This window comes from Crocodylus porosus, unplaced genomic scaffold (genome assembly GCF_001723895.1).
Source record: "Crocodylus porosus isolate Cpor-Errol unplaced genomic scaffold, CroPor_comp1, whole genome shotgun sequence".
Taxonomy (NCBI): Eukaryota; Metazoa; Chordata; order Crocodylia; family Crocodylidae; genus Crocodylus; species Crocodylus porosus.
This window is the reverse complement of record NW_017728943.1, coordinates 105269235-105281999: the sequence shown is the minus strand read 5'-3', so window position 1 is coordinate 105281999 and position 12765 is coordinate 105269235. Positions and strand designations below refer to the sequence as shown.

The following is a 12765-nucleotide window of genomic DNA, read 5'->3' as shown; positions in this document are numbered from 1 at the left end:
TGCAATCTGAACCTTACCTCCTTTGTTCTGAAACTTCTTTTCTGCTGTTTGTCCCCGCCTCTCACTGGGGGAGTTAGTTCAGTTTCTAGTGCAGAGTATCTGCATGGAGCAGAGAGCAACTGGCTGCTTTGTTTGTTTTGTCAAAGAACAGAACTTAAACTGGGAGATTTTTGTGATTCTGCCAGTAGAAAGGAAGCGGTCTTGGATGGGTGTATGCTTTAGACTAGAGCTAGGTATTTCATGGCCATGGGTGACTGCACCCTCAGAACAGAAACAAATTCAGTGGCCTCATAACTAGAAAAATCATCAGCACTTCCATAGGACAGCAGCCAAGATGCCTGTATTATTCCATTTTGAGCCACTAAGGAAGGATGGTCACCATACATGGTTATAAGAAAACACCTGCCTGTGGATTTTCTTTCCTTTGCTAAACAAACTGGCTTTTCCCCCACTCCCGTTACATCACAGCAATGTAGACATTTATATTGCACTTTCACCAAAATATACTAACTAACCTCTCAAATGGGATAGCCATCAAAGACATATGTTGCCCCTTCAGCTCTTAGTGGAAATGCTGCAAAGCATTGGGTTTAAAATTTATTTTCTTCTGCCATTAAACATCATGTTTAGGGAGAGTAGAAAAGCACTTCTGGATTTGAATTCCTGTGTAATGCCTGCCAAGGTGCTGTGATTGCACTCTGGCTGTAGTTTAAAGAGCCACTGACACACTTGGCAGACTTTAAAAGCTACTACATAATATATTTAGAAAATGTATTATTACAAAAAAAAGTTGTTAAAACTCCAGCAATTTTACTGTGTTTTTCTCCATCATTGTGGATTACTGTGTTATTGCTATAAAATTAATGTCTGCAGTTCAATTGAGGGCATAAATACATGGGTATATAATTAGGTTCAGAAATGGTATCTTGACTATTTGGTCTTTAAATGAATAGGAGTGCTTTCTGTAGTTATATGAGCTCTGATGGTAATTACAAAGCTACCTGCAGAGGCAGCCTGCTCTCCATGCCCTGGGCTGGAGCAGGACCCCAGCTGGAGTTGCAGCTTTGAGGGGAAGTAAGTACAGCAGTGGGGTGGAGGAGAAAGGCAGATACAATGGGGGAAGTGGCAGAGGGAAGCAGGGTTGGTCTGTACCTCAGTCATATATCACATAAGGCTAATTTACATTCTCTTGACTGCATTGTTGCACAGTGCTCCATATTTCCCCATCCAGACTGCTATCAGTTCTTGACTGAGGCTGTTTTAAATGTGTGGTTCAGGTATGTCTATAAGACACTACAGCCACTTCATGGACTTCACGGACCCTAAATAAAACTTTCCAACATAATAATTAAGTGGATTATGAAGGGTTTGTTTCTTTCTCTGCATAATCCAGTGGTGGTAACTGTTGGAGACAGGATATGAGAGTAAGTAGTGTTTTCCATTTCCCTGATTCCGACTCGAAACACACAAAACATAATTTTATTTATGTGTTTATGTGCCTTAATAATAACTACTTTGTTTTTCTGGCAGGAAACTGTCCTTGTAAAATGCAGTCGTCCTGGTCATGCCTCAATAAACAAGTTGTTTCAATTTGAAAGGTGGGTATAAAGCATTCTGGACAGTTGTGAAATTCTGTGATCTGAAAACTTATTCCTTAGTAAACCTGGTAAAACATGTTAAGGTTTTACGTTTATTTGGTGACAAGGTGCTTCCTATGACACAGTAATGTGCTGCAGAATATAGCTTATTTTCTTTTCTTCTCCTAAAGGAGAGCAATGTTCTAATTTAATATCAGGGCATTTGTATGACCCTCATCAAAATACCACCTCATAATCTAAGTCTCACAACACTCCTTTGAGGTAATGAAGTACTATTATCCACGTTTCAGAGATGAGAAAATGAGGCATAGGGTCAATTAAGTGACTTGCTCCTGGCCACGCAAGAAGTAGATAACTGAATGAAGAATTGATCCAGTTTTTTTTTTAGTCCAATCCAATATCCCATCCACTACTCATGTAGAATTATAATGGAATGCCAACTCTGTTATAGCCAAGGTTGAGCGTTGCTTTCTGTTTAAATGTTCCAAAATCCACATACATATTTGTCTTGAAATTTTCTGTTTTTCAGTGGGCTTCTGGGCAGTGGTAGTGATTCAGATTTTCAGTGATTTGGCTGAAGGGTCCTAGCATACAGTTACCCCCTCAGAAACAAACCCATTATTTTGCAAAATCACTTTTTCTCCTTATATTTTTTAAAAGGGGATCCAACTCTGGTTGTGATTTGTTTTCTACTTGACTGGACTCAGTGACCCAAAATATCCCTTCCAGTTCTGTGCTTCTATTCCCAGTTTACCATTTTCTTGGTGCACATGTTGGCAACATGTGTGTCAAAGCAGAGTCTCTTTTTACTTCCATCTGATAAAAGCCCTCCTCACAGACTGTCCATATTATCAGGGCCACAGGAATATCAAGGATAAAGGTGGAGCTGGTGCATTTGTTTTTGGTGGGGTCAGAGCAATGGGCATGACCGATAGGAATGTTAAAGGAGTTATTATAATATTGGGGGAATATGGGAGAACAGAACAATGAGGGGGAAGTTGGGACAGAGCAGGGAAGAGTGGGGGAAAAAAGGAACTGTCCAGAAAAGAATGGTGTGGGAGCTTCATCTTTGTATCACCAAAACTCCTACTTCCATGGCCTTCATGTCAATTCCCTGCCTGCCCCCCGCCAAGTTGTCCTTACAGATTCCATGCTTGTCCTTGTACTGTTCCTGCATTTTCTCCCCAGCTGTTCAACCTATGCATCCTGTCCATTGGCTCTACTCTCTTTGAGCAAAGCCTCAACAGACCAATAACACTGGGAAGAGAGAATGTGACAGCTGTAGAACAGCATCTAACACTTCTTTGCCATGAATAAGAGTATAGCTGCACAAAGCAGAAGTTAGTCGCACCTGGCCCAAACTCAGCCTACTCAACACAAGCCGTTCCAGGCTTGACAGATGTTATTGCCACTTCTGCTTTGCCCTGAGGATTTCTCCTGAAACATTGCCTTCACTTTGCTTTCATTAAGCCCATGGATACCACTGTTGTATAGGCTATCAAATTCCTCACATTTCCTGTGATGAAGACAATGCAGAGGAGCCCTGTTGACAAAATTCATAGACCTCAGTGCTAAAATGAGGCATACCTGCTTTCTCAAGGTACAGCTCTCCTCATATCTTTGTTACCAGGCTGTTTCATAGGATCATAGTAAGGTAGGGCTGGAAGGGACCTCACAAGATCATCTAGTCCAGGCCCTTGCTCAAGGCAGGATCATCCCTGACTAAACCATCCCTGTCAAATGTCTGTTCAAGCTACCCATAAGAATTTCTGGGGATAGAAATCCCACAGTTTGTCTACGTAGCCTGTTCCAACCCTTCTTCATAACTCCTCCCAACCAGCTAACAAGATATTGTGGACTACTTGTAGCTCTCATTCTCTCCAACCATTTCCAGAGGCTATTTTCAGCTTTAGGAGGAAAGAGTTAATATTGTGTTATGTAGTAACATGCACCTTAACTTTAATTTTTCATTTCTTATGTTTTAAAGATTTAAGTTAGCTGCTCTCTGCCTTGTGTTGAGGCATGAGGCACCTCTAGGCAACTATATTCACAAAGCTGTGGTGCATGTAATGTAAACATCAGCCAGTGGTATTAATGGTGGGCTACAACACGATGAGCTACAGTGCTGTCCCTTCACACAGGACTTCATTGGTGTTTTGATTCTGATATGTGCTGTGCATCCAGATCATGAGGAAAAGGGTTTAAAAAAAAAGTATATCCCCCAAAGAATGCAGTGCTTGGGGAATGTTTTCTCAATGTCCCAGCACAGCTCGTTTTTATAAACAGTAGAGCATATGGTTCTTATGAACTCAAAATGTTTATTTTTTTAGCAACTTTTTATGGTCCTAATAAATGTCAAAATATTTGATTTCAGTTCAGGAAGAGAATTCCAGCTTCACCATGTTATGCTTTTTATAATTTTCTTGGTGAATCAGCTAACAAAATAAAAAAGAAGCTCATAATGTTCTGGGTGAAATCAGCATGAATAGTGGTGCGGTGCTGGGCAAAATCTGTCAGCTCTCTAGCAGAATAAATAATTCTGTGCAAACCAAGTCCTTGGGTTTGCTACACCTTCCATTATCTCTGATAACTAATTAAGGATACAGCTACACTGCTGTCATGACTATTGTTGCAGTGTAATGTAAACATGTTGTTGATAGCTGTAAAATAACTAGCTTGGGTGGCAGTAGCATGGTACAGGGCTGCTGTGCCTGTTGTTAACCTACCCAAGAAGGTAGGTGACTGCTCAGGTGCTTCATCTACACTAAGCTCTATGCTACTATATCTAGAATGCTACTGCTACCTGAACTAGCTATAGTGTAAAGCTATCTTAGGTGTCTCTCCACTATACTGATGTCACAGTAGTTTAGATCAGTAATTCTTAACCAAGGTTCTGTGGCACCCTGGGGTACCTTGAGATGTTTTCAAGGATGCCATGGGGTGCTATATAATGTTAGCACTGGTAGAGATGCAACCAGGATTTACACACGTAAACACAGAAATTTCAAATAGGAATCCACAGTGGTAAAAACATTCTGACCTGTTGTGATCTGAGTTCTTTGCAACATAAGAATTAATCTGTTATCTTCCAGTAGTCAAAAATTTGAGTGGAAACTAAGAGCTGGCATTTTCCAAGGGGTGCCTTGAATCTGAAAAGTTGTGAACCACAGTTCATACAGACCCCAAAACAAATGCTCCTGACCAGAGAATTGGTTAATTTGTCCTCTGCTGAAAAGCTCATCTTTGCATCCTGTTTGAATGCTTTAGGTATTGATTCCTTACATAAAATTCCCCAGAAAGGTGCCATGACTCACATTAGAGAAAAATATCTCAATCAGTTCAGGACAAATTGAGCTGGAGCTGTTTGCCCTAAGATGTGGGATTTGGTGCTAATGCATATTTCAAGTGATGTGAATGGTAAATGAAGCAGAGTAAATGCAGTTTGGAGGAACTTTTGCTCAACCATACTGACCTTGAGGATTTGACAAGAAAAGGATACTGTGCATGCATGCAAAATATATCCTGATTTTTTTGTTAGCAACTGTTTTCTCCAAGTGCTTTGCCACATCTATGCATATTTGTAGGTTTCTCAGTTTTCGTATGACAGCATGCGAATGGAATGGCAAGGCAAGCACCATTTGTCCATCAAGCCAGGCAAGTGCCCATTTGCTCATTAAAGAAGAGTACTTTTTCATATAACATGTCATTAGACTATGGGACCCATTGCCACAGGATACAATCTAAGTCAAAGATTCAGCACAATTCAAAGCGGGACTGGACATGTTTATGGATAATGAGAATAACCAGAGTTATAATACTTGATGCTAGCAAAAATGTTGGAACAGACAATAAACCCCATGTTTTAGGGATTTAGCCAATTTCCAAATGTTAGTGATTAAGGATAAGCCTTCATGGAAACGGATTGTTCTCCCTTTGCCTATTGTGGCCATTCTTGTAGCTTTCTCTGAAGTAACTAGTGCTGGCCATTGTGAGAGACAGAATATTGGACTAAGTGGGCCTTTGGTCTGATACAGTACAGTAATTCCTGTATTCCTGGCTTCTGCATGGCACTAGGCCCCCGGACAATTGTATTTATAGTGTGCATAAAGACTGAAATCTGCCTTTGTGCATGTTAGGATTAGAGTGGCTGTACGTACGTCAAATATGTACTTGACTAGCAGATGTGACTTTCATTAATTTATATTTTCAATGTAGCATGTACAAACAGTAGGAGAGTTGTTTACCAGTAAATTGACTTGGTTCTGTTATTTACTGTTTCCCAAATTCCTGTTTCATCACTCATGTACCAAAACCTGTACAAAAGACACATCATGCAGAGAAGAACAGGGTTGAGCAGAAAGGGAAGCAGAAGTGGGGAGGCATCAAAGAAAAAAGTTTGAAGAGACATGTACCTATGTGTATACACCAAATGCTTAAGTGTATGTAATGATTTTCATACCATGCCTTTCACATCTTTTATAAACAATACTCTGTAATTCTTTCAGACTGTGCTCAGCAGGAGGTTACTTTTTAAGATGCTAAGAAAAGAAATGAATTAGTGAAAACTTCTTCCTTCTATGATTTATTGTCTGGTCCAGGTCTTGTGCAGTTCAGCATTTTGGTTTTTAAGAGGGGAAATACTTTCATTAAAGAGAAGTCCAAGTATAAACTTGTTGGGCTTTTCTCTTGAATTTGAAAAATGTATTCTGTTGGTTTAGGTATTATTGTTGGTTTTGCTTAAAAGTTACATGGTCACTGCTCCATGCTAAACAGGGAAAGAACTAATTTGGGTTACATCTTTAAACAAAAAAGAAAAGCATCTATAATGTATCATGAAAGTGCTTATTGGAAGGATAGTTTTGTAGTCCAGGTACAGAACTGAAATGCAGAGTTTCGGCTTCAGTTCCCTGTTCTGCCAAAGACTTTCTTTGTGACTTAGACAAGTCACCTATCTCTCCCTGTCTCTGTTCTCCATCCCAAAACTGGGGTAAAAAGCATTTCCCTGCTTCACAGAGATATTGTGAAGGTAAATTTAGGGGTGTTTGTGACATGAGATACTGCGAAATTGAGAGCTACACAATCAGATATCTAATACCAATAGTGTGAAATTGTGCTGGTCTCCCTTACAGCTGTGAAATTCTTCAGTTAGCCTAGGCAGACCAGGTTCTTTGGATAAATGTGGTATCTTTTATTAGACCAACTAGATAGTTTGAAAAAAATGTTCTTTACAAATTTTCAGGCACGTCCTTCTTCAGGCATTGGAGAGAGTCTGCACTTAGCTTATGAATTTCTTGGTAGAGATGCCATGTAAGAGAGTCCAGTGCTTCCTTAATGGCATAATACAGATAGTAGGGGCTTCCATAGCTAAGTGACAACTGGAAGAAAACCAACTGGAACAATATAGCTTGAAGACAGTAGAAATGGCCCTTCAGTGCTGACTGATCAGTTGGGATTAGGAGCCACCAAGGCACAAAGATTAATTGTTTCAATATCCCCTATGGATAGTCTTTCTGTTTTTCTTCTTTCCATGAAGTAACTCTGGAGCTCCTGGAATTCATACATGAATTAAAAAAACAACTGCTAATAAAGACCATACCACCTCCCGAAGACAGGAGTTGAGTCTAGGAATTCTGAATTTCATGTCCTAAGCACTGGACTACACTGAACATCCCTTTAGTTTTATCTGCCCTCTACCCTTGTCCAAGACAGCATCTGTGGCTTGACTGTGCCCCATATGCTCCTCCCATAACTTCTGTCTGCAGCCATCTGAACAAAGTGACTCCAGCAGCTTTGCCTTTTCATTTCCTTGCATAGGAAGCCAGATTCAGCACCTTAGCGACTATTTTCCATCCACTAATCTTTCTATCTCTGAGGCAAGCAAGTATTTTAAAACACATTTAGTCATTGCTGTTGTCATATAAGGACATTGCTCTGTCATATAAATGTATGGTAGTGATACCAAAGCAACTGACAGATTTGTTTGGTCTGGTTTGTGTTTTTATGGTGGAAATGTATTGATTGGTTTTCTTTAATCAGCCATTCCAATTTCCTCCCCTCAGAGTTTACAGTGCTACTGAGTCTCAAGATGCAGTTTTTGCAGATGTGGCGCCTTTGCTTACATCTCTGCTGGATGGGTAAGTTGAAAAGGAGGAGGAAAAAAAAGTTAACGGAATATTATCAAGCTGAAATCCTGTTTTGTTGTGTGGGTGAGGAGAAAATGTTACTCAAGAGATACTAGCTGCAGCCAATTTTGTAGCTTTCCTATTGTTAGTTTGACTTATTATAAAATGAAAGTTATTCTCACACAAATGATGACAAATTTGATCAAATTTTAACAAACAGGTGAAATTTTCCTCTTCTTGCTTTTAATAAATTTCAGTATTGTTTATGCCAGAGATTAATACGTTTAGAAAAAAATCAAACAGAGAAGTCATTTTTTGTTTGCTGGGTTTTTTTGCTATGTTGTTATTTTTTGTTTTTGTTTTTCCATTTTTGAGACGTTAGGACTGAATTACACTGTAGAATAGCATGTTTAAAATAATAAACAGTGTGACATACCTTCCTTCAACAATGCATTCAAAGATACAAGGCCAGGAAGAGGAACCATGTTGGAATTGGCTATCATGATTTCTGCTGTGTAGGGCTTCCCTTAATTAATTCTTGCTTGAGATAGAACTTTAAGTATAAAGCCTGGTGAGCATCATCAGGTAGATATACCAGGGTTTAGATGAGCTTGGAAACTAAACTAACCAGAAACAGACATTGATAAACATGTTTAATTACTTCTGGCTAGCAAAACTCTTGGGGCCTAATTGTAATTTATGCTATGGCCAGTTTAGCTACTCTGGCAAATGGATGTTGAAATAGTAATTATAGTCACTGGGAACAAAACAGATTTGAGAGAGGGATTTTCCTTCCTTTCCTTCTGTTTCTCTTTCCTGCCCTTTGCTTAACTGTGAATGTTCCTTGCAAACCTGATTTTTAGTCTCTTTCTATGGTATCAACATAAAACACCATTGAACAACATAGAACAACATCCACAAGGTTGTAGGAGTCATATATTTAGCCAAATGATCACGGAATCTGCTTTATGATTAGTGACAATTTTTGAGCCAACTATCTACAGACTGGGGTTATTTGTTCCCTATTCCTCAACTGCCAGGGCAGCTCAAATTGACCTTAAAGGTTTCCTGAAGGAAAAGCTGAAGATTCCTGATGTACATGCACTGGGTAGAGAACTCAGTGATCAACTAGGGATTAGAGAAGGAGAAAACCAAAATATGATGTGTTCTGTGGCTCCAAAGAGACTGTTGTAGACACTGCAAGTAAGAGCAGCCATAATTTTCACCTGTGGATCACAGAGTCAGCTGCAAGGTAGCTTAGAGCCACTATTGCCTTCCCTGGTACAGAAAGGTATAAGCCTTTCTCAGTTTAAGATTGTGTCCTGTGTTCCTATATAGCTATCTATGCATGCAGGTCTTCTCATTATCCCAAGGTGCGCAAACAAAAAAACCTCTCTTTCAATATGCTTTCTGTTTAAAGTTTCTATCCTGAAACTCAGAAGTTTCATATTCATTTAGGAAATGTTCCATACTGAAAACAAAAAGACAGCCTTTTTTGGGATATACCATTTAAACAGAAGTAGATTGTCAGGAAAAAACAAAGGGTTTCTGTGCAGGCTTTCCATTATAAATGTGAAACAAACAGACTTTTTCACCTTCAAACCTATCTTTAACTTCTGGCTGCTTTTAGTCTGGGTTCCTAAGTGGTTAGTAAGAAAGTGGTCCTATAAGATAGAGTTTGAATGGCCTCGTAATTTTTTTTCCCCTTAATACATTGAATTCTTTTTCAGGCTAAGTGTGCAGGAAAAAAGATCGTTCCTCCTACAAAATAGATCAAAAGTACAGAAGACTTCAAAGTTTATAGTTAGCAATAAAAGATCAGCAAGGGACTAAGATAACATCACCTTCTTACACAAGGCTTAGGAGTAAATTATACTCACTTTTCTAAAGAAAAAGACATTCCCCTCACTTTGATTTCCTTTGATAATGTTCCTTCCTGTTGCTAACTCTATTATCATGAACATCCAGTTTTTTCAAGTGGTAAGTACTATTAAGTATAATACCTGGCATTTCAATTTAGTAAGATCTTTTGAAGAACAATATAACTATGTGAGCAATGTGAAAAAGAAAAGTTCCAGCACAGTAAGTGTGACTTTTCAAAACTTTTCACAGAGCAGTAACTTGAGCATAAAAGGATGCTATGTACTATGCTTAAATCAACTGTATTGTAACCAAAGGTAAACAGAATAAACTAGATCAACTTAATCTATTTCAAGTGTGCTGGCTGCCTCTACTTCTTTTGTGGAGTCACAATTAATTTTCAGTCTAGCATGGCTGGATGTAATACTGTCTTGGTCAGTCCTAACTCAGCAAAACCCTTTTGGGGATTGATCAATGAGGGCATATAATGGCTCATATTCTAACAGAGGACCTTGATTCCTGAGGCAAAGTGAATCTGGCTGTCTTCAAACTATTATTTTAATCCTATCATCTGTACAAGCCTGTAGCAACTAAGAAGGTAACTTAGGTAGCTGGGATATATTGAATTAACACATCAAATATGGACACATGTTGGGGAAAAAAGCATACCCTAGACAAAACAAGATAGCGCATTAAAAGCAAATTTTGTTGACCTCATTTTATCTAAAGGCTTCTGCTAGGAAAGCTGGTAGTCAATATGTTCCATACTTCTGCTCTACCAACAGATTTCCATAGAGTAGACATAGTTCTAGGCCTAGTATAGACATTCAGTTTCTCCTAGGAGAGTTGCTGCTCTCCCAGATGTTCAGGCTTTTTCTCCCAAAGTAAAAATGTGCACTCCAGCAGGAAAATAACCTGGGGAAAAACAGGATTAAATGACTACTGGGAGAATTTCTTCTGGGAGAGTGAATGTCTATATAGGTTGTGGCTTCTTTCAGAAGAGAACATAGTCCTGCAGCATCACCTTCTCCTGACCCAAGGGAGACAGTGGGTCACTTGCAACCAGGAGCAAAACACATCCCTTCACAATCCCTACATTGTGCTACAGGGAAACATCAGTTGACCATGGGCACTCTGGGTCAGCCAGTCAGGGATATCCTATGTACTGCTGCCATCTGTCACCAAGCAGACTAAGAGAGCTCTAGTTTCTATTACCAAGAAGCACCAGTTCTTAAGTACCACACTCACTTTGTCAGTAAAAGTGGCTTGGCCAATGTATATAATAAGTGGGTTGTTTTAATAAATCAACTTTAGCTATTTTTATTCCCAAACAGAAGTGTCCACACATAAACTTTCACTGAAGTATTAAATTAGTTTTAATTTGCACAAAACTATGTTGTTGTTTTGATGCTTTGACCCATCTGGTCAAAAATATCCATTTCACTGATGGTTTTAGGGTTACTTAATTTCTATTAGTAAAAGATTTTGAGATCTAAATAAAGGATCTATGGAAGTATATTATTATTGCTATTGTTGTTGTTGCTATTGGTATTTACATATTTAAAATAAACTGATAATTTTCCCAAGTACTTTGGTATTAACCATTCAAGTACCAAATTCATTTGTTACAAAACAGGAACCGCTGTCAATAATGAAACACACCCTTCGTGATTTTTCAGGTACAACGTGTGTATTATGGCTTATGGACAGACGGGTAGTGGAAAGACTCATACAATGTTTGGACCCCTCTCTGGGGATAACTTCATCTTCTCCACAGAAGATGAACCAGAACTAGGAATAATTCCTCGAGCAACAGAAGAAGTATTCAGGTATTGGTGATCAGGAAATGAAAATAAGAGTTTGGTGTCAGTAGAGGGCAAACAGTTTTTACATTAGATTTTATATAAAGAAAGAAAAATGCCTGATATGTTCATTGTTTATATTTAACTGTTCACGCTACATTTATAGTAATTTATAATAGCTTTGGTAGCAGCTTCACAGTTAAGGTTAAGTCTAGAATCCTATACAGTTCCTTTTTTAACACTAGAATGTTATGAGAAGAACTTAGTTTGCATTTAAGGAATAAGAGTGATCTTAATTTTTAGGAACTTGTAGAAGATTTGACTACAGATGTTTATTTGCTATTTTGGCCTTGCCTATGTGGCATAGCTTTGTTCTGTGTAATTATGCATGAATTATACCCATATAATTATATTGATATTGTATAGTCTAATAAAGAGTTCCCTTTTTTTCTTTATTAAGCTCATCCCTTTTGGGAAGGGGATTAAATTAAACCAAAATGAGTTGCTTTTATTCTAGAATGAGAGTATATACATGGAAAGGCTTTTTTGTGTAAACAAGCTCTTTTCATTCCCTGGGATTTTTTAGCTCCATTGTCATGTGGGTTTTTCCCTATTCTCTCAACAAAGGTCAGTTTTCACACCTATGCTGCTCATTAGGTCTTAAGAATGGAGCAGGCTTCCACAAGTTAGTGGGGCCATAGTTATGTCAAGAAATCAGAATTTGGACCACAGATGGTTAAATGAGACTGAAAGTGTTGTTTTCTTTCTATCAGAACTCATAGCAGAGGTGATATTTTTTTATTAGACCAACTAAATATTTGCAAAAAAGATTTCTTTATTTGCAGGCTTTCGGGCACAGGCACCCTTCATCGGGCATAGGAGATTGCAAAGATTGTAAAAGTTGTCCTAGGTAGAAATGAAAATTCATATTTCACAGGAGAGCTGAAGGTATGGTGAAGTCTCCTGTTTGGAACAGTTCATTTTGTGCAGGTTAGACTCAGAGAGAAGTTGAAAAAGTCTTTTTACCTTGAAATTGTCTGGTGGTAAATAGGATGTAGAATCATATTTCTTTCTGGTTATGATGTTTCGTATTTCACAGAAGAGTGGAAAGATGGAATGCTCTTCTGGGTAGGAATCTCATTTGTGGACCTTTCTATGACACACATAACTGTATAATTAAAGAGTATACATTCTTTTTCTTCAAACTTTACATTAACATGGAAGGTGACCCACAATGGTGATCATGGATGTTTGATAGTTGCTTTCTTCAGACTGTAATCACCTCTAAGGGAACTCCCCTCTTGTCAGCACGGAGGCAGAAAAGGATCTTGGGATCATCATTGACTCCAAGATGAACATGGGCCAGCAGTGTGGGGAGGCAGT

The 12765-nt window shown here is 38.7% G+C and overlaps 1 protein-coding gene across 3 annotated transcripts in view; it reads left to right on the top strand.

Moving 5' to 3' along the window:
- Positions 1–12765, top strand: part of KIF25 (kinesin family member 25) — a 70408-nt gene that overhangs the window by 32282 nt on the left and 25361 nt on the right. For all 3 annotated transcript variants that reach the window (XM_019549951.1, XM_019549952.1, XM_019549953.1), the window contains 3 exons: positions 1531–1598; positions 7658–7732; positions 11260–11409. In XM_019549951.1, the coding sequence (XP_019405496.1) occupies positions 1531–1598; positions 7658–7732; positions 11260–11409 (293 nt within the window). The remainder of the gene's footprint in view (positions 1–1530; positions 1599–7657; positions 7733–11259; positions 11410–12765) is intronic.